The sequence below is a fragment of the Poeciliopsis prolifica genome, unplaced genomic scaffold (assembly GCF_027474105.1).
Source record: "Poeciliopsis prolifica strain line A6 unplaced genomic scaffold, Auburn_PproV2 SCAFFOLD011, whole genome shotgun sequence".
NCBI classification, from domain to species: Eukaryota; Metazoa; Chordata; class Actinopteri; order Cyprinodontiformes; family Poeciliidae; genus Poeciliopsis; species Poeciliopsis prolifica.
In genome coordinates this window covers 13,612,886-13,636,014 of record NW_026562386.1, presented here as the reverse complement: position 1 = coordinate 13,636,014, position 23,129 = coordinate 13,612,886, and the positions used below count along the sequence as shown (strand labels likewise).

The 23,129-nt window shown below is 38.4% G+C and overlaps 1 protein-coding gene across 1 annotated transcript in view; it reads left to right on the top strand.

Annotated features, from left to right (window-relative positions):
• The window catches only part of nav2a (neuron navigator 2a), a 120,965-nt gene that overhangs the window by 16,963 nt on the left and 80,873 nt on the right, over nucleotides 1-23,129 (top strand). The window contains 2 exon segments of the mRNA XM_055036821.1: nucleotides 14,835-14,952; nucleotides 17,577-17,629. Of these exon segments, the coding sequence (XP_054892796.1) occupies nucleotides 14,835-14,952; nucleotides 17,577-17,629 (171 nt within the window).

Here is a 23,129-nt window from a genome sequence, read left to right as displayed (position 1 = left end):
CTCTGATCGGTCCAACAGCTTCTGTCTCAACCCACTAAGTCTTTGAACCAAAAGTGAGTCCATACGAATGAGGTCCGTCTGCTCCGTCATCAGCGTAGTTTTCACCCCCAGCTTTGAGAGCTTAAAGACAGGGTTCCCCCAAAACAAAAGCCCCTCCTCGGTGGGGTTACCCCGCTATTGTCCCTGATACACTGTGTTTTATTTGGAGCTGTGAAAGGAACCAATGCTCTGTCCATTCGCTGCGGCGGCGCTTAATGAGCTTGTTTGAAGCCTCCACTAAAACTGTTGAACACAAGCTTTAAATGCTGACAGTTTCCCAGGTTGGAGCCACAGGGACAGTGAAGCAAAGCTGTTCAGAGCAACGGGAATCTGCAAAGGCTGAGAGGACGGCGGAGGTCAGTGCTTTGATAATACATCTGCAACCCTTCTGTGGTCGTCTCGGGTCCAGTAGGTTGACTTCATCTCAGACACACTCAGGTTCACCGTATTAATTCCAACATAAATCAAATAAAATACAATAAATAACGAACAAATAAAATCAATAAATTAGGTTCTCAAGTAAGAGTAGCACTACTTCAACATATTTTTACTCATGTAAAAGTAAAAAGTAGCAGGAAATTATTCGGAGTAACAGTAAAGAAGCATTTGGTAAAAAGTACTGAGTCACTGATGAAATGTAATATTTAAAATTACAACATCATATAGACCAAAATGTAAAGTTAAGTGGAAATTTTGGTATTTTAAGGATGAGAATAATTCATATAAGTAGCAAAAAACTAATCAGGCAAAAGAAAAAAGGTCCATAATCAGTTTCTTTCAATAAAAAACTTATAAAACTTTAACAGAAGCTGCTGTCTGGTAAATCTTTGGTTAAAACAAGTTTGCTTTTCATTCAGTTGTAGAGAATCCAGAAACCTCACTCAAGTAAGAACAGCGATGCATCCTGGTAAAATCAGTAAAAATACTCCTAAAAGTAATTTTTTTCCAAAAAAAGTTACTCATGTAAATTAAATTAAATAACTATAACTAGATATTTCCAGACTCTGACCTACAGTCATCAATATGTTATAGATTGTAATCCGCACATTCAGGTGCAATAGTGCGTTTAATCATCCACACAAAACTGTTCTGTCCCTCTTTCTTATCGGATTTCGATAAAATATGAATTAATTTAAAGCTGGTAAACCAGGAAGAATTGGTGCTTCGCTCTGCAGCAATTCGGTGGGAGAATCAACTCACTGTTGTTGGGTTCTTCGTGTGGCCATTATTAGACTTTTTTATTACTTTGTACTCTGATGAAAATGTTTGTAGGGACACTCGTTTATGGAAAGAAATCATAACTCATAATCATCATCGTAATCAAATTATGGCTGCTGATTTATTAACCTAATTACAAAAAGTGTTTGTGAGCAAACAGCAATTTCTACAACCCAGAAGAAAAAACGTGGTTGGTGCAAATGAAAAAGATGGGAGTCCATTCTTGACGTATATGTTTGTGTTAGATTTCACTATTTTGCTGCTATTAGACTGATATAAATCATTTCACGGCTATTGAACTGCGTATTACTTTTGGCACTGCAGAGAATTAGGTGGAAATATCACTTTTCACAAATCAGAAATATTGTTATCTTAAGGAGTTGAAAGCATTTTGTTCAGCCTGCTGGAAGTGATCAGGCCTCCCGCTGCTGTGGGAACTTTTTGTAGATCTTGGGTCTTTCCCAAAATTCAAATTCGGCTTGTAATTTGTGGTCAGGAATGGAGCGTGTGTGTGTGTGTGTGTGTGTGTGTGTGTGTGTGCGCACAAGCTTGAACGGAGAGCATCTTGCACTGTGGATTCTCTTCCACATTCACAAATATATAAATACTTGGGCTATGAACCCACGGAGCACATGCACATAAATACACGGCATCGGGCAGCGAGTTGTGAGTGACGGCTGATCAGAGAGCGGTTTGGTCCATCTGTGTTTGCGGAACATAAAACTTGGCTTTTCTTCACAGCAAGAAGCCGTTTAAAGAAATAATAATAACTGGAAAGGAGATTGTTGGTCTGGAGTTTTAAGTAGTTTGGCTTTTAAGCTTTTTCATTTCTCACATTGCAAAAACACAAACCAAGTACTTTTAGTCTAGTTTGTAGTGCAAATATCTTGGTACACTAAAAAAGACTAAAAGAAACTTACAAGTAACATTTTAGTAAGATATAGGAGCTTGAAATTCATGTTTTGCATGTTTTTGTACTTCCATTTTGGTTCTGTACTTCTAAAAGCAGCTCAAGGGCTTAAAAAACACACCCAGCTGTTGTTTGACTTCAAATTAATAATTTTAGATGTCTGGAAATGAGTCATTTCAAGAACTTCTGGAATGTAACGTCACAAATAAGCAGGCGCAGCTCCGTTAGCTAGCAACCCCAGCAAAGCCCAGCTGGTCAGCCAGCAACCCAAGTGGAGCTCCAGCATGTTTTGTCAGCCGGTTTTTACTTCTGTAACTTTTCAGCAAGATGTAGGAACTTGTTTGAAGTCAATAATTCCTGAATATTGGTAGAAAATACTAGTTCTACTAGCAGTAAAAATGATAAATAATGCCAGTAAAGAAAGTAAACTGACAGCAAAACGTTTTAAGTTTTTGGTTAAAGTTAAGTCAGAATCTAATTCTGGCTGCAAAAATATTATTTAATGTTGTCAAAAAACATACAGTGGTTTCTATTGGAAATATATCAGTACATTTGAAAGAAAAAAAGATAAAAATAGAGATTAAAAAGTAAATTTTAATCAAGATATTGAAGCTTATTTTAGGTCAATAATTCCTTAAAATTGATTAAAAAGTTGTAGTTCCACTGGCAGATTATTTCAATTTTAACATGTCAAAAACATGTTATAAGTGAAATAATGTTCCAGTGGAACTACTTTTTAATAAGTGATTATTGACTTAAAAAAAGCTCCTATATTTTGCTGAAAAGCTACCTGTAAGTTAGTTTTGTCTCATTTCAAGAGTACTAAGATATAGAAACTAGACCAAAAATACTTGGCAAGATTTGGTCTCCATACACTGCGATTAAAAGTTCACTCATCGTCGTCTTTTTGCTGCTTTTCTTCCATTTTATTGGGGGAGGTGTGCTTTATCGGGGGAGGGGGATGAGATCTGTCCCATTCTTTTCCAGCCTCCTCCCCGTTTGACCAAAGGTCTATTGAAAAGCAATTGCACAATGTGTTGCTGTGGGCGAGGAGGAGGAGGAGAGGGAGGAAGAGGGATCCTGCATTTGGTTTGGCAGCGGCTCAAAGCAGCAGCAGAGGCGGCGGAGCTCCTCTCGCCTTTCACCTCCTCTCTGGTCCAGAGTGGGTGGGGAGACGCTGGAGGGACCCGGTTCTTCTGGTCCAGGCAGCCGGAGACCTGCTGGGTCGCAGCGAAGCAGCAGCTCTGTCCTCAACCTGAGAAACTGTCTGGGATTGCTTGGATTTTTGATTTTGATTTTTCCCACTCCGGTTCTGTTGGGTTAAAGTTAGTCCTGATGTGACCCATCAGGACCCGACGGGTCCGCCGGCCGTCCTGCTGCATGTGAGGCAGGTGTGTGAAGCACCATGAGTTTGATGTTGTGCCGCTGGGAGCAGAACAATTTCACCATGAAACTGGTAGGTGGGTCACTTCCAGGGTCAAGTACCAGCTGAGATTTGGGAAATTATCAGCTTTACGTGTTTTCTGTCAAAATGTGACAGGATGTCACATTTTGAAGCTCTCAGGTTGCTGAAAGCCACTACAGACATTCTTGAATTTAGGATGGTTATTTCTACAGAAGTAGATTAGAATTCTGACTTTAATTGACATTTTTTCCTGCAAATTTTTGAATTTTCTTCTCACAATCTTGACTTGAGTCACAGAATTTCGGCTTTTTTCTGATAATTCTGACTTTTTTCACAGAATCTTGAATTTGTTTCTCAGACTTTATTATTTTTTTTGGTATACATATACTTTTGTTTCAGGATTTTACTTTTTTCACAGAATTCTGACTCTAATCTCAGAATTTTGACTTTAACTTAATAAAAATTGATTTTAATGTAAGAAATCAGATTATCTTCTCAGTTCTTTTTTTTCCTCTGAATTCTGAATTCAGCCAAATTTTTCTCAAAATTTTTGAATTTTTCTTAGTATTTTGATTTTTCTTCCAATAATCTTGTCTTTAATTACAGAATCCTCCGTTTAATCAACTTTTTTTTCTCACAAAGGCTCACAACACTTGTCTTTTTTGCAAAATTTTGTTTATTTTTCTGCAGAATTCAAAATTTTTCTCAGAATTCTGATTTTTTTTTTACAATCCTGACTTCAATCTCACAATTCAGTTTTCTTCTTCTTTTTTTGCAGAATTTACAACTACATTTTCTGACATTCAAGTCAGAATTTCTGAGATTTAAGTCAAAATTCCCCTCTTTTTGTGGCCCTAAGTCTTTTCTGTATATTCCGATGTTGATGTATTATTTATAGGGCTTGTCTCGTCAGGCTGTAACAATGCAGCAGCTTCGGTGTTGGATTACTAGAAGGCCGCGGATTAGCAAGGGGTTTAATATAAAGGGAAATGCTCTGTGGTTTTCCTTCACCTGACTCCATTTTTCACTTTGATGTCTGCTGGGAAAGTTACAATCGGGTCAATTACTCCTTCAGAGTTCTGCAGCACATGCGTCCACAAGTCTATTTTCCTTTGAATCATTTTCAAAACATCATTCTTTTACCTTGCTTTGTGCATTGTTGCACATACTGACTGTTCAGGGCAATATGGTGATGCAGAGGTGGTAAATATTCAGCAGAGTCTGGGATTCAGAGATAAAATACAAAGCAGGTCAGCTGCAGAAAAGACATGTGGAGCAAAGAAATGGAAAATCAAACCTTTGTAAAGATTTCAGAGGTGATAGCATTAAAAGCAGTAGATTTATTAAAAGTCATTTTATTCAGTAAGCGCCCTGTTGAGGCTCTTTTTCCTGCTTCTCCTTTTCTTATCTGCTTCTCTTCTGGAGGAAGGGAAAGCAGTGGAGGTTCTTAGATGAGTTGATAAGAAAGCTAGCTTAATTACACAGCTAACCCCCACACACACCAGCTAACAACACACCTCTACGCCAGTGTGTGTGTGGGCGTGTGCATATGTGTGCAACAAAAAAATAAGTGGAGCTGACAACATAAGCATGAAAACATCAGCACATTGAGAAGATTAAAATGACCCGCCGTCTGCGTTATGAAGTGCAGTCAATTTCGGTAATCTATTCCGTTCGATTGATTATTTGACCGTCATGGTTGTCATGTCAACAAATGACCTGCTTTCCATAAATCAAAATTATTGTGCCACTTGCAGAGGGAAGGCATTTGATCCATTTTGAAGCTTATTTTATTGCATTTTTCATCATAAAACTGTTATTTTTAACAATATGTGTCAAACTTGTTTGCATTTTGTAATTGTTTGAAATGTTAAAACCTTGAGCTTATCTCAGGTCTTCACCCACCTGGCGTACGCCTTAGCCTCGGGGAAAAATGGTAACTAATGCGGTTTTATTTTAACATGGACTTTGATCCACTAACCAAGCCTGAAATAACATTTTTACAGATTAATACAGGACTTTGAAAAAGCTCCTTCTGGTACTTTTTATGAAAATAAATCATGAGATTTAAATGTGATGTTGAAAAATAACCTTAGTTTTTACTCAGTTATTAGAACGACATTATTTTATATTACCTGGTGATAAATAATGTTTCTCGTGTGCTTTGATACTCATATCTACTACATATGAGAATTAAATCATAAATCCTCAATTTTTCAGGCCAAATTTGACATATAAACAAACAACAAAAGCCCAGATAAATGAAATGATAAATTTGATTACTTAATGATCAGAAAAATAACTTTTAAACCAGTTTTTCTTTTATTTTAGATACCAATAAGCTGATTTAACTATAAAAGTCTCTAAACCGGCTAACAAGGCGATGTTATCCTGCATAATTGTTAAAACTATTATTAGAAATAACATTGCAATACAAAAACACAAAATCTTACCAAGTAATTTTGTCTACTTTCTAGTGAAAATATCTTAGAACACTTAAAATAAGACAAAACAAACCTACAAGTGACTTTTCAGCAAAATATAGGAGCTCGTTTTAAGTAAAAATTCTTTAATATTGATGAAAAAGTTTTTAGTTTCATGAGCCGATTATTTCACTTATAAGTTTGGAAAAATGTCTTATCATAAGTGAATTCATTTGCCAGTGGAACTAGAGATTTTTCATCAATATCAAGAAATTATTGATTTAAAAAAACTCCTATATCTTGCATAAAAGCTGCTTGTGAGTTAGTTTAGTCTTATTTCAAGTGCACTAAGATATTTGTATTAAAACCTAGACCAGAACGTCTTGGTCAGGTTGCATGTCATTGCAGAGTAATGCAGTTTCAGGGATATGAATTTTCCCATCAGATGTCAGGAACTCATATTCCCTCCCATCCCTCTGGCTTACTAGCATAAGACTTTGTTTCCCATGCTCCACCAGCCGGGTAAAGGCCAATTTGTTTGGTTTGCCTTGTGCCTCGCAAGGCTTCTCTAAACCACATGTTTTATGCGCCAAACGAAGTACAAGCAGGGACATGAGGGCTTATTTAGAGCTGGCCTGCTTCGGCTCCCTGCGGGCTGAAGCCACTTTAGAGGCCTGTGTGTTGCGCCGGTTGGCAGGGAGGGTTAGCGCCACGGACCAGCCGACTTCAGTTGATGCTGCTGGTTGATCGGCTCTAGATGCTGCTGAAACTGTTGATAAACCTCTAATAATCCATATGACAAAAGATTGTTTGGATCCTGTATATTCTACTATATTTAAAATCCCATTCATTCACGTTTTCTATGCTGGGCTAGCATAGAAAGCGAGACAGAGGTTTTTAGGCAGACCAGAGTTGGTTTATGCATTCACATCTCCACAAACAAACTGGATTTTCCAGACAAACCAACAAAATCTTGATTAAAACAAACTGAACAGTTGCTGACATGAATGGACCCTAAACGAGGTAGAGGTGGTGATAAGCTTAACAGAAAAAGGGCTCCCAAATCAAATTCTGCTTAACGCTCTGTAAATCTCTGTGCCGGCCCTGGCTAACACAAAGTGGTTTTTAAAGGAGAATCAGTTTTCTGCCTTTCCATGTTGGTTTCTTGTTCCTTTTTAATGCATTGCTGCAGGCTCTAATGGTGAGCCATTTATTCAAACCCAATGTCAATGTGACCATTTGCATGTATTGAAATAAAATTACAGATATGTACATTAGTAAATATACATAGAAAAAGGGGGAAATTTGGTGGTTCAAATCCAAAAGTATGAATGAAATTGCAGCAGATTGTGGTCCTTTGGCGCGTCAGGAGACATCTGTTCATATCTACCTCTGCTTACGAAGAGCTGCAGCCTCTCACTGTATGTCTTTTTTAGATTATTGTGTTAGTGACTCAATCAGTCCATCCATCATTCTCCCAGCAGCCATCTGCTGGACGGCCCAGCTTGGGTCAGAGGGGATGTGCCGCCACATGTCACCCTCAGCGCACGGCAGCGTGGAGACATGCTGACTCCTTATTGATGAAAGTGAGCAGATGGAGGGGGTCAATTACCAAATATGCTCTGTGATATTTCTAAAGAGCCTTCAGGTTGTGAAATGTTCATCCTTCATCTTCTGAAGACAAAAGAATAAAACAAATGTTGCCAAAAGGCATCAAAGAAGTCAGGAAACATTGTATATATATTGTTTCTTCTGTCAAAACTGAACTCAACTAAATTATAATTATTTTTTAAAATTTGTATTCTTGTTGTATGCTAATAAATCAGAGGGGATGTGCCGCTAGCGTTATTTAAGCTAGCGTCAACTCACTGAATCACCATGTAGATGGCTAGCTTCAACTTACTAAATTTATGTAGCTAGCACAGTAGTTTGAATTTGCTGAATCTTTATATATAGCTAGCTAGCTTCAACTTACTAAATTTATCTAGCTAGCACAGTAGTTTGAATTTGCTGAATCTTTATATATAGCTAGCTAGTAGCTAGCACAGTAGTTTGAATTTGCTGAATCCTTATATATAGTTAGCTAGCTTCAACTTGCTGAATTAATCTGTAGTTAGCAAGGTAACGCCAACACCCTGAAACTATCTCTCAATAGCTGGCTAGTAACAGATAGATTCTAGCTAACTTTTTTCTGATGCTAGCTGGAAAGCTAACTAACTTCAACAACCTGAAGCACTTCAGTCTCCTCAATTAATCTGTCGATAGCTGACTAACTTCAACTCACTGAACAGAACTATAGATAACAAACTAGATAGCCTCGCATTGCTGAATTTAATATTACAATTCTGTTTTTTAATTAAGTTAAATCAGTATATTTTTTAAGTGTCCCTAATAATTTAAACTGCATAAAAAAATCTATTACCCCGACATAAACGTCTCCATTTCTGCATGCTTCATGTCTCTACCTTGAGAGGAACCAAGTCTGCGTCGGCCTACTTGACTCAGACTGAATGACACTCAGAGAGACGGAGGCGGGAGGGCAGGGCGCTGCAACAGTGTCAGGATGTCTGAAGGTTCGCTGAGCCGTCTGAAAAGGGGCGGGGGGCAGATAAAGAGAAGCCTTCCTGTAAAGAGGGGTAAATCATGTCATGTTCCAACTGGCAGCAGCCCATAAAGACCCTGCGACGGAGATAAGACAGTCAGCGGCAAGTGGCCCCGAACCGCTTCTGTTCGCTCAGACTGCTCTCATCTCCTCAGGAATGTCTCGCTGTTTGTTTGGGTCTGTCAGTAATCTTCATCTCGGTGACGACCTCGCATGGCGCTCTATTGCGGCCTCAAGGTGCCGCCCAGGAGCAACAGCCGCTTCTCATGTGAGAACTACAAAGTGGTAAGAAATGAGAAAGAAACATGGAAAATGCGGCAAACATCAAGTCATTCCTGATTCGCTTGTAGAATAACCAAACAGCCTGTCGGAAAACATGCCGGTAGCAATGATTTTAACAGACTTAAGTGCATAAAAGAGGAAAGGTCAGCTTGAAATAGACTTGTCATGAGTAGAACCAGATCTGCAGTAGCTGTTTGGATTTATTGCTTCACACAGCAGAAGATACTTTGTTAATCTGACACACAAAATCCTACCAAGTATTTTTGGCCCAATACATTCAATGAAACACCAAAAAACTTTTCCGTAAGGTATAGAACTTTGTTTTAAGTTTATTCCTCAGTCTTGATTTATGAAAAAGAACTGAAAAATGTAGATTATTTCACTTATAACATGACATTTTCCCATGATATGAGTGAAATAATCTACCAATGAGATTATTTTAATCGATATTAAGGAATTATTTACTTTCAACAAGCTCCTGTGTCTTTGCTGTACAGTTATTTGTAAATTAGTTTTGTCTTTTGCACTTGAAACAAAAATGCTTTGTAAGATTTTGTGTTTTCAGAGGGTAGCATGCTAAACAGCCACATGGCTAATGTTTTGTCGCTTTGGAACAAAAAGCATCAAAGAAGTCAGGTTATATTATTTCTTCCATCAGAACGAACTGCATTAAATTGTAATTAATCATTGTTGTTATAATTTATATTTATATTGCTGTTGTGTGCTGTGCAGGGACAATAATCCAAAGAAACTAATTTTAACACAAACTTCACCTTCTCAGGATTTTTTATGACACCTTTTTGAAACAAATCCTGGGTAAACACAGACTATGCAAGAGATTTTTGCACCCCACCTTGGGTATTTATACCTTATTAATGTTGATGTATTTTTATCCCGGTTCATTACTGAAAGGCATTTAAAGGACCATTTACTCTGTCCATTGAAGTTCAAGCTTGTAAACCACAAAGGAGTGACTAAATGTTTCCCATCATACCGTTAAATCAAACCACAACAACGCAAGCCTGTCCATCACAGTTCAGCTATTATGTTTATGTATTCTTATTATATTAAGGGTTCAGTTAGAAGCACAAATAACTTTCCAAAAATGAATATGATGCAAATTAAGCTAAACTAACCAAAAAGAACAAAAACTACTTTCAGTTGCTGTCTTTTACCAGACATATTTCACAATAACTGAAGTAATGACACTGAATGTTATGTTTATGGAAGCAAAGCTTTGATTCAAACGTTCCAAAAATGCAAAAGTCTGCAGGTATCATTTATTCGATTGTTCTAACGCGGTGATAATGGATGGCATGTGAAGGAATCGTCTTTTTGCATTGGATGGCAATCGACCATGCATATGCACAGGGTCCATATTAGTTGAAAATAGTCTCAAAACGGCAATATTGTTTCTCACGATAAATTCTTGGGCAATTTATCTTCAAAATTGCTACAAAAGAAGCAATAAATATTTATTTTTGTAATAGTACCACAAAATATCATAATAACAATTCCAAGCCCCTGGATTCATATTTTTGGCTCATCTGGAAAACTGGATGTCTCCTTCAGCTCAAGGGCAGCGTGGCGGCGTGAAGCCCGGCCTGAACAAGAAGAGTCTGCACAGCGGGGATGGCGTGCGTCCATCGCCGCCTTTTGTTGTCAGGCTGGTGACTCAGCGAGGCGAGGCGGCAGGCGTGTTGGATCCGAGGCACATTTTGTGTTTGTGTGAAAAGACGTTGCATCAGGCTGGGGGAGTGACTCATCACAGCTTTGAAGAACTGACGGTTTTAAATGCGTATTATGAGACAGTGCACAGCTGCCATGCAGAACAGGCTTGTACACCAAAACTTAACATGTTTAGTGTTTTGAACGGGGTGGGCGACATGGACTTTAAGATTTATCGCAATATTTTATGGTACTTTTGTTGTAGCAACAAAAGTGATACTAAAACTATTTACTGGTTCTTTTTTAGGTAAAAGTATCTATGGGAAGTTTTGCTGAATGATAAAACGGCCCAGAAATTATCACGATAAATGATATTGTCATTTTGAGATCATTTTCATATATAATAACAATTATGACATATTAATGCAAGCATAGCCACTTAAAGATAAAACGAACTTCAGTTTCTAAAGAACATAAATATTTTAAATATCCAAAAATAATTTTAAAAAGGGTTATAAAGTCTCTGTAACCAAAATTGCATTTCAAAAATAATGACAGGAAAATCTCAGACAGGAAAACAGCCAAAAGTGGCAGGTAGGTCTGGTGAAATTTTAGTTTTTTAAAAAAGTGCTAGCTAATTACCATTTATATCCATTCCTAAAATGCACCCCGGGGGGCCACACAAAGCTCTTCTAAGGGCCGAAAATGACCCCCAGGCCGCACTTTGGACACCTCTGCCGTAAGAGAAGCCAACTGTTAATAATGCTGGTGTATCATCACCAGAACAGGACGTTGATGGGCTGGACTCAGCACAACGAAGAGTTTTCATAATGAACGAATGAAGGATCTGGTGTCACATTGCTTCTCTCTGATGACGGGAATACCCCTGACCCCTGCACCAATTATCAGATCCTAAAAAAGACCTGTGTCCCCTTGAAGAGGGAGAGTTGGGATTTCTGGGAGTCACTGGGAATGGTGGGATTTTCCATGTGGAAACAGCATGCCTGTACAGCTGCTCATCCAGATTAAATGTTTCTACTGTTGAAATATGGAAAGATAGAAGCAGAAAATAGTCGGATTTCAATGTTCAATAATAGACCTGTCATTAAATACATTAGAATAGTGTTACAGATGGCTATGGAAGATGATTAGTGCTGAAAATAGAGAAAACAATACAGATTTTTTGTCCCAAAAAGACTTTTGGAAAAATGTAAAAAAATCTGTGAAGTACTTTTTTTTAAAATCAAAATTGAGGAATTGACAATTTAAATAAAACTCTCATATCTTTCTGAAAAGTTACTTATAAGTTAGTTTCATCACATTTCAAGTGCTCTAAGATATTTGCTCTAGAAATATACTTGGCAAGATTTTGTGTTTTTGCAGTGCAGTGACGAAAGTCACACTGCAAAAGTGTAAAATCTTAATATTTTATCCAGTTTCTTAGTTTGTCTAATTTCAGATACACTAAACTAATAGTCACTTTTTAGCAAGATGAATTAGCTTTTTAAACTTATGACTTATAAAATGTCTTGGAATAAAATCTGCCTGTGGAACTAGTGTGTTTTTCATCAATTTAAAGAAATTATTAATTTAAAACTTACAAAAGAAGCTACTTGTAAGTTAGTTTTGTCTTATTCGCACCAGAAACTAGACTAGATTTTGTGTTTTTGCAGTGTAAACACAAACTCTCAGTGAGAATAAAAACAGTCTCTAGTGAGACAACGAGCTAAAAAAAATCGGATTAAACTTCATCCTTTCAATTTGCTCTCTCAAAATAGAGGAAGTGTGATCTTCAGGAGCTTTTGTGCGAGCGTGCAGGCTTTCTTTGATGCAGTTTCGGGGAAGCAAATTGAGGGTTTGGGCTGCAATGAAAGACCGAGGTGAAACGGGTAGCTGTCATTCAACGCACTGAAACCAACAAGGGTGGCTCAAATAACCTGAGAAAACAGATCCATTCAGACTTTCAGTGAGAAATAAAGAGAAAAAGATGATTCAACAGCCACACTACTAAGATTTCTATTTATGTAAAATACAGTAAAGAAATTGACCTCCTGTAACAGCTAAATGTAAGTTTATCAAAATCTATAACAGTTTTAGCATCTACACTGCAAAACTAAATCTACCAAGTACTTTAGTTTCTAGAGCAAATATCTTAGTTATACTAAGTAATGTTTCTTTAAGATATACAAGATTTTAAAAGTCAATAATTCCTTAATGTTGATAAAAACATACTTGTTCCATTTCACTTAGAAAATGGAAAAATGTCTTGTTATAAATAAATGAAATAATCTCAGTGGAACTAGTACTTTTCCCTACATTTTAAGAACTTATTCACTCAAAACAAGCTCCTCTGTCTTGTTAAAAAGTTACTTGTAAGTAAGTCAGTTTTATCTTTCTTAAAGTTTTCAGAGATAGTTGCACTAAAACTAGACAAAAGAATACTTGGTAAGGTTTTGAGTTTTTGCAGTGTCAAAGTGACCTTTAAATGTTGCTTTGAAGATTTTTGTATTTAATTTGAGGTTGCCTCTCTAATAAACCGTTTGCATGCTAACATGAGTTAGCGTTTGAGCGCTAGTCTTTGAAGTTTGAACACCTGCTGTAAAGCGACATGACGAGCAGTGATTCATTCTTTTTTTGTAGTGTTTTAGCAGAAAAAGCCCCGAGTGTGTTTACAGTGCAAACACAAAAGAACCAGAGGTCACCGCCATGGCAAACCCGAAATGCTGCTTTTTTTTTAACCTCAACGCCAGGCGTCCCTTCCAGATTAACAGATGTTCTTCAATTTCACAGCCATAAAAACAAATCCAGTTCTTTTTCTTGTGAGTGGAGAAAGTTTGCACGTTTTAGGAGAGAAAACCAAACAAAGATTGTGTCTTGTTGAGGGGAGTAGCTGCTTCTGTTTTTATGTTGCTAGTTTGCTGCCCTGTAATTTGCAGTCATGTCTTCCCTCTTCTGAGATTTTCTCAAACGTAACCAGACACCGCCGCCGTATTTACAACTCGTCAATGTTCAGGTTGGTTTACAACGGTTACAACTTAAGGTTTTGATTTTTCAGAAACAAAACTTGATCAAGTCCTTTCTCCTCCTATGGAAACATGAGATTCAGGCTTTTTCTGTCTTTTACCAATTACACTTCGAACTTGCAGGACCTTTGATCTTCGGGAAAAATGGGAATTCTTTGGGCATTTTATGTTTGTGCATAAAAGCGTTATGTTCCCAAACTGTATATGCATTCAGCTCTAAAAGTTGGTTGATGTGTTTTAAAGTTGCATTTATTGATGAAAGGGTAAATGATCTGATTTTTCCAATCAGATCTCTGCAGAAGAGGATCAGGGCCACCAGAAAAAAAAAATACTTTTTTTTCCTCAAAGTTATGACTCTGAGTTTTGAAATATTTTCTCAGAAATTTAATTTTTTGTAAATAAAAAAAATTGCCCCCTAAAATTCAGATTCTTTTCTCCGAATTCTTACTTTATTTCAGAATTCTGCATATGATATAGGTAAAAATTGTCCAACTCTTATCTGTGATTGTTGCATCTCCACTGAATACTCCCTCCAAAACGCTGATCCTTTATAAGACATTTCCTAGTGAAAATCCATGCTTTTTTATTCCCATTACTGCCGTTTCTCCCAGCAGATATCAGCAAGTGGTGAATGATAAAAATAAGATGTCAAACAGGAAGATGAGCTGCCACTCATGTTGAATCCCTGCAGAGAGGATCTGAAGCGACGAGATCCATAAATTGTCCGTTTCTTAAGTATAACTACTTTATTAAGACTTGGATCACTTCTCAACCTTCCTGCCCTCTTTTATTCCCTCAGAAATAGAAACTTGATGGTCCTGTTGTGAGTTTAGGGAAGGACAGGCGTGAGTTTGGTAACTAATTATGAAGGAAGCCATTCAGATTATTCAGATGCTTGCTCTGCTCCCCCCTCCAGGCAGTGAAGGGTCTTTTCTGTCCCCAGAGAGTGATGTCAGCACGGCCCATTGAAAACAGCCGCCGTGTGCTCAGAGATGAATGCCCCGGCTGAGCACAATGGCCCCAATTTGAATACCACGCGGATACACTCCGGATCGGAGCTGCAACAAAAGAACCAGGGGCTGCTCCGGTCCCGTTTAGCCATGCTGTTACTCCTGGAACCGTGAATTTGCAACAACCGTTTATGCCTTTTGTTGGTGTTCAAGTGTCTTTGCAGAGTTTTGAGACACTCTGAATTTCTGGGACCGGATTTTGTTTTTTGGTGGGTCTAGAAGCTGACGGGTGTTTTTTGTGCTTCTGGATGCAGATCTACACGGACTGGGCCAACCACTACCTTGCCAAGTCAGGACACAAGCGGCTCATCAAGGACCTGCAGACGGACGTTACGGATGGAGTGCTGCTGGCCGAGATCATACAGGTCGTCGGTAAGTTCGCTGATTTAATTACAAAGTTGGCTAATTAAAACCAACTCTGTTCACGTGGCGACTGGATGGAGAAAAATGTAGGATACATTACTGGTTTTAGAAGAAGTAACTTTTATTTAGTTTCACTTCTTAAAGCCATCACAGATGGATAGAAAAAAGAGGAGCAGTTTTCTGCTGAAAAACTCAAAAATAGGAGAGAAAAAACGAATCTTTTTGAAAAAAACATCATTTGTCTTTTTTTTTTTACTTTTGAAAAAATAAAACTTTTCTTAGCTCCAAAAGTTGAAAGAAAAATCTCAACTCAGAAATTTCCATGATATAAAAGCTTTTTCAGTTAGTATATCCTCAATATTGATGAAAGTGTTTGTTCCTCTGACAGATTATTTCACTTACAAGGAAAAATGTCTTTTTATAAGAGAAATAATCTGCCAATAATCTTCTGGATAATAACACTTTTATCAATATTAAGGTGTTATTGTCTTAAAACAAGCTCCTGTGTCTTTCTCAATAGTTGTAAGCTGATTTTAAGTTGGTAATATTTTGTGTTTCTGCAACCTGAGGGATCTTTCTGTGATGTGCTCCGTCTATAAACTGTTTCCCACTTAAGTTAATAATTCAGCCTCTAGTAATGCAGGATGTCTCCAAAGTTAGTAATCCATATAAGTTGCCATAGTAGCCGCCTGAAGTAGGCTGTGAAAGTTGTTTGTTTCTGCGCCTTCTTGAACTTTGCCCCCGTCAGAGTCGTCATCATCATCGTTCTTGTCATCTCGTCCGGCCGCCCTTGTGCTGTCATTGCGTCTGCTGGCAGACTGGAGGCTGAAACGGGCCGACGCCAGCCGACCGAACGCTGACTCGGCATGTCAGTGACTGTTTCGTCTCCCGGCTCTTCCCCCATGACCTCTGACCCAGATTTTAAACTTCCCCTTCATCTGAAGACGGCCTCTGTTCTCATAATGTAGCTGTTGAATCGCTTTTATTTCCGGTGAATCTGTCGCTGTGCTGCTCTACACTGTAAAACACTAAATCTTGCCAAGTAATTTTGGTCTATTTTCTAACAACAGTGTGTTAGTAGACTCGAATTAAAACAAAACTAACATTTCAGCAAGACATAGGAGCTTATTTTATGTAAATAATTCCTTAATATTGATGAAAACGTTGTGGTTTAATTGGCAGATTATTTCACTTTTAACTTGAAAAAATTTCTTATAAGTCAAATAATCTGTTAGTGCAGCTAGTATTTTTCATTAATATTAAGACATTATTTACTTGACATAAACTCCTGTTCCTAGCTAAAAAGTTGCCTGTCAGGTAAGACGATTAGGCCCACTGAAAAAAAATCTGACATTTATTTCTCAGAATTTTGAGGAAAAAATCAGAATTTTTTATTTTTTATTTGATATTTGCACAAGAAACTGGATTATAAACTGTCTTTGGCTGTGAAGGGACAAAAACACAAAAGTATATCAGAAAAACTGCTAAATAAATAGAGAAGATAACCATTAGTTAGTTAATATTTCACGGTTTTGTCATTACGTTTGGGTTCCTACTGCTTCTAAAATCAACCAAAGCACTTAAAAAACATACCCGGCGGTTTTTCTCAAGACGTTTCTGTCTTTTGGTGTCTGAAAAATGAGCCGCTTCAAAAACCTTTACCTAGCAACCCCAGCGGAACCCAGCCGTCACCTAGCAGCACAAACTGAGTTCCAGAATGTTTGGTCAGCTGGTTTTCCTCTTGATGCGCTGTACAATGGCTGCTGGAAAAGACTCACGATCCGAACCGCTCGGTGTGTTCTCCACTTCTGCTTTTCCAACAAACAGTTGCATGATTGCAGATCTGTTTGCAGCCATTTTTTATGTGCGAGTGTAAATGTTGAGCAAAGGGGGCAGCAGATTATTTGATCCCACTGACCATATCTGGTCAAGGGAACCAATATATTTGGTTTCATTTGGTTGATCAAATACATCGGTAGAATACTGGCCGATATGTTTAATGGATTTAAAGTGACGGAGGCCCTGAAACAGCCTAAAATCTCATTATCTCCGAATGATTTTGTACAAAAAAACTGTGATGAACTCTATAGACCGTAGACTGATCCTAATAATAAGGGGTTAGCTTGAAGGACAAATGAAGGTTAGTTGGTTGTGTCTGGTGGTTCTGTGATGGAGCGGCTCTTTTGGCCCCGCTGCGTCTCAGAAGCAGAAATCTGTCCTGCTGGCACAGTTGTCAGCTGTGATCTGACGGCCGTGTCTCAGCTGCTGTGGGCTGGGCCTTTAATGGCTGGGAGTGATCCTTAACACCCCCGACACACGCACGCACACACACACGCACGCACACACACACACACACACACACACACACACACACACACACACACACACACACACACACACGTTAAAAAAAGCAACACAACGCTGCTGGTCGGGGCCTCAGATGCATTGCTCCCATTTGTTGGGGCCGGATAATGTTTCATGTTCCTCATTCAGGCATCGACCATCCAGCACTCAAACATACTGAAGTCTCCATCCTTTGGATTAAAACAGGATTATTTTACTGAATAAACTCAGATGAGTTTCTAATCTCCCCTCATTTTCTCTCTTTTTCCTTTTTTTTGTCTTTTCTTTAGCCAATGAGAAGATTGATGATATCAATGGGTGTCCCAAAAGCCGTTCTCAGATGGTAAGTGACCTCTAAACTTTTTCACTGCAAAAACACAAACTCTTACAAAGTATTTATGGTCCACATTTTAGTGCAAATATCTCAGTGCACTTGAATGAAGACAAAACTCTTACAAGTAACTTTTTAGGAACATATTGACTCTTTTGTAGCGTGAACTCAAGATCCCATCAACATCTCCACGCTGGAGGGCAAAACCTGCTTGCTGACTAAGACGACCATTATTGGCTTTAGCTATTTAGTTGTGAATATAACACATTAAATCTTAAATGTACACTTCAGATAAAACAGGACAAAGAACACTACGCTTTGCTACTAATTGTCAAAACTACAACAACTAGATAACAAGGACAGAAAAGTTTGAGTTAAGAAAGAAAATAGTGAAGGAGAGGGAAGTAGTTGTGATATGCTAGCTTGACTATGACAACTTTAACGTGTAGGTGTGCTGTGGGATTCTGTGTGTTTCGGTTCAGTTGAAAAATACAAAATGTAACCAGAACACCAATTCTGACAGGTCATCACAAGAGCAGGTGTTTAAATGAGCTAATCTACCTCCGCGCTGGTTGATTAGCGAATAGCAGTGGTAGCTAATCTGCCACAGAAATCACTTATCAATAATCGCAAAATAAACATCAAGCCTGAAAACATGAAACTGTAACGGACTTCTGATACATTTGGTGGCGTTGTCTGCATGTAGCGCAGCCGACACAGACGGTAGTCATCCAGATGTAAGCAATAACATGCAGAGGGTCCAAATACTAGTTCCAGTGCTGATTATTTCAGTTATAACAGGAAAAATGTGAAATAATCTGCCAACTGGACCAGTATTTTCTCATCAATATTAAGGAATTTTTCACTTAAAACAAACTCAATTATCTTCCTTTAAAGTTACTTTTAAGTTATTTTTGTTTTCTTTCAAGTGGACCAACATATTTGCACTAAAATGAGATCAGAAAAACTTGTTTTTTGCAGTGTAGCAGTGTGTGTGCGTGCATCTGTGTGTAGTAACTCTCCCCTATGGAAGCTGCGGTACAGAAATCCCTGTGAGTGATTGTAGATGGGAACCGAAAGTCCATTTATATTTACTTTTATGGTCTAGTGGGCTACCGTCTGCGAAACATCTGGCCCAGACTTCGGGCTGTTGGCTCCCAGTTAAAAGCACCGCAGGTTTGGGTTTCAGAGCCACTTATGCCTCATCTTGTTCCACCAGTGAGGAGCAGCGGATTTTCTCAACGTTTAAACGCTGTTTTCTGTTGTTGTTGGGAAACGGGCGGCGCATCCCGAGGCCGGCCGGCCCGCCCTCCGCTGTGTGTGATGGGCTATAAATTGGGCCGGTGTGCCAGCTGAGCGGGGATATTTCTGGCCACCAGCCAGATTATTGAAGCCTTTCTAAGCACCAGAGAGACGCGGAGAGACGAGCACACCCAGATTTAACATCTGAGACAGAGGTGGAACCACAGCTGATCCCAAACCCAGAGGGCATCTAAACTGCCCTCCTGGAACAGATCTTGGTCTGTTTTCATGTGTTTAAATATTTTTTTGTTTCATTGCATATTTACACACGAGTAAATAAATAACATAACAGTATAAGAATGAAATTTTATGAGAATGCAGTCAAAATAAGATGACGATCTTATTACGAGAATAAGATTGTATGAGATTGATGTTAAAAGATTAAAGTTATAATAATAAGAGGAAAAGTCAGAATATTTAGACAATAAAGTCAATATGTAGAAAATACAGTTAGAATATTTAATGAATAAAGTCATAAAAAATGTAGAGATTAAATTATCATATTCAGAAAATAAAGTTAGAATAAACTTATGATATTTAGAGACATGAAGCCATATGAGAATAAGTAGAAATAATAGAAAGATAGAAATAAAGTTGAACGAGAATAAGCTTTCACCACATGCTTTGTTTTTTTTTAATCTGAATTAAAGTTATTCTTTGTTTCTTGGGTTCCTTTTGCCCTTAGCTTGACAAAAATAGCTCCACTTTACAGAAGACCATCAAATGAGGCTTTAAAAACACATTTCATCTTGGTTATTCTTAGACGGTGCGTTTAATTTATGGTGGCTAGCTTTGAATGAGCCTTTATATGCTGAGCTTCAGTGGGTATTATTGGATCTCTGGGTGTAATCTCAGCAACTTCGTCAGCTTTGAAGGAAACGCGGCGCCGTGAAGGGCAGGTGCAACCGCAGTCATTATGCTAAAATCTGCTTTGTGTTTGTAGCGCCGTCAAAACAAACACGCGCAGGTTTGGGGAGTTTGTTTGACAGCTGGCTTGGAGAAACTCCACTTTAAACTCCCAAAGCTTCCAGTGGATGTTGCCAATTACCAGCGCTTAGCTTAACCCGGGCCTCTAAATGTCAAAAAGAAACACATCAACTGCAAAAGCATCAAATGTTTCTGCAGTGTGAGGTTGAACACCTTGCTCAGGCATAAGGGTGCCCACATATGCACTTGGCACCAGGACACCTGAAGCCGCAGTTCGATGGTGGACTTTGTCATCGTGTCATTGTCTCTTCGTCTCTTCGGCCGTATGTCTTTGACAGAAAGGTGCGGAGTTGTCCGGCTTAAGGGGAGGAAGCCGGTCAGACCTGGCAGGCCCAAACGGGTTGTGAGGGTCTGCTGGGAACGTCTGGCAGATTCCCCTGTGAGACGGAAATAATATATTTGCATTAGAAAATGGAGCTAAAATACTTGGTTAGATTTAGTGTTTTTGTAGTTTTCAGAAGGAGTTTCTGTTTTTACAGCTGACTCGTCCTTGTTAAACGGACCCCCATGAACCGGTCAGTGCTGAACCACCCAGTTTTAGTTTTAGTTTGTTGGTTTAGTCCAGATTAATGGTGTGGATTTCACACTGAGCTGTGAAAACCACACAGGATGCCAGTAAAACACGAGTTTGGTTTTTAAAGTGGTCCAGATGAAAAGCAGGAAGAGTTTAGCTTGTTTTCTGATTGCTCATTGCATGATTGTTGGCCTGTAGTTTTTTTTTTCCTGCTGCTGTCAGAACTGTCAGAGTTGAAATGGGAGACTGACAGCTATACCTGGGTGGAAACCAGCAGGGCCGGGTATTTAATGGCTTTTCCTGCTTGTGTGTACTTGTTTAAAATCTCAACTGACATTAAGGTTTTCCTGTACAGAGATGTATCCTTCCAGGTTTCACTCTGAAAGTCAGTTTGAGTTTAAATCGACACTCAGCGACATTTTAATTGCTTTTCCTTTTTCATGACGGGTGAGTGTCGTTTTCTAGACTTTTAAGCTTTGGTTTAAAACATGTTAGCTGCTTGACACGTACTTTAGAAACAGTCGTTTGATATTTTATTCTGTCTGTGAGAAAATTGTAAGGAGTTTTTTTTCCAGAAATGTTCAAAAAATAAAAATTTAAATTGTGTGACAATTTGTTTCCACAGTTTGGCATTGATTTATAAAGAGACAGTTGGTATTTAAATCACCTTCAGGCACAGAAACTTACAACCGTTTTGGTTTCTTTGACACAATGCTGCATGTTCGCAGTTTAAAGCTGGAGAAAAAGTTTCCTGAGCAAATAACTTATTGCACTTAAAACAAGATAAAGGCTGCATTCACACTGCAGCTTGAAGTGACCCAATTTCAATTTTTTGACAAATGAGATATTTTTGCCGGGCCGTTCACCTGTATGTGTTCTGCAGTGTGAACGAGCAAATGATTTGAAAGTGCGGAGTCATTCTCGGTGTTCTGCCAACCGCCAATAAAAAGAAGAAGTGCTCCATGTTTAAACATGGATGCTAATGGTGGAGCATAGCTTACGCATTTGAAGTTGTTGTCCAACCGGAGCAGCATATTAACAACTTAATCCTCTTTGTAGCCCTTCCTGGTTGTTGTTATTCTTCTCGCTGGCGTGTATCAGGGCGCAGGATGGTGAGATTTTGTTGACGTTCAGTTCGGATGAATGCGACCTGGACGTTTGGTCGCATTTGAATCGGATGCGTATTGGATACCCAAGCGGCCTTCGAAAAGAATCCGAACTGTGTTGTTCAGACTGTCACGGTCACGAAAAGATCGGATACGGGTCGGATCATGTAAAAAAAAAAAAAAAAAAAAATCAGAATTGGGTCACTTCAGGCTGCAGTGTGAATGCAACCAAAAGCTAACTGAAAAGTAACTTTTGTTTTTCGCAGTATGGGTATAAAGAGTCTGAATTTTTATACTTTCACTTTGACTTTATTTTCTCCTTCAGAATTATAAAATAGGAGGATATTAGAGTCAAGAAGTTAATTTTATTTTTCTTTGCCTTCCTAGATTGAGCCCTCAAAAATTACCTGGTTCAATTCGAGATCAAAGTTGCAACATTTGTTACATTTTCAGCTGCTGCTCTGCATCAAATAATCCAAACACTTTTAAAAACCTGTTCCCATCCTCACCTGAGGGGGCGCTGCAGCATGAACCACTGAAGGAAACAACGCGACTTACTTCTTCGCAAAATGTAAACAGAAATGGAGTAGCATCAGATGTAACGGTTGTAGGATTTCTCTTTTGTTTTTGGTAAAAGACAATGAGTCACTTCTCCTGCTTGCGCTAGGCTAACTCATTTGTTTTGGCTGTATTTACCCAGAATGCCCTGCACTATTGACCTTTGTGACAGTACTTCTTTTATTGCTTAAAATAAGCTTCTGTATTTTGCTGAAAAGTTAAAGTTACTTCTAAATTATTTAAAATTTATTAGGATCCTCACACTGAAATTAGATTGAAAATACTTGGTGAGGTTTTATTTTTGCAGTGTAAAAATTTCAATCAACAGTTGATTTATTTGTGCATTTCTTGTTATGTCTGTTGCTGTTAGAGGTTTTTTTTTTTGGATTTGGAGAATGCAAATGATATAACCACATAAATATTTAATATGAATTCACAAAACTGTTAGTGTCAACAAAAACAATTGCCAAAGATAGTTTGAAATCTAACAATTTACAGTGTAAGAAAAAAAGAGTGTTTCAGTGGAGAGTGTGTGGGAAAATCCCATGTTTAGTCACCAAGTCAGAGCTGAGATGATCACATGTTGAACTGATAAGAAAAGAGCAACTTTAGTTTCTGTTGCAAAGCAACAAAAAAGAGAAAAAGTGAATCATTTGCTGTTTTGTTTTTTTTATCTCTGGGAAAATAAAATGGCGCAAATGCAGCAGAGGGTGAAATAACAAGCTGAACGGAGAAAACTTCCCATGTTTGACCCTGGGGTTTGGTTTTCTCATGCAGTGAGAAGAGCATTGCCACTGGCTGCAGATGCACTCAGTGTTCCTGTTTTGTAGCAAAAAGTCATCTGCAGCTGATCAGCAGCGCAGACAGTTTCCCTCCAGGAATCTGGGAAAAGTGTGGCCTTTAAAAATACAGACATTAGTTCAGGCATGTTCTAAAAACTAAATAGGAACTGTTCATTGAAAATAAAACGATAGAATAACAGGCAATGATAAATGACAGGTAGAGAACCATACTAGCTCTTATTTATCTAGTATGAATCTATCTG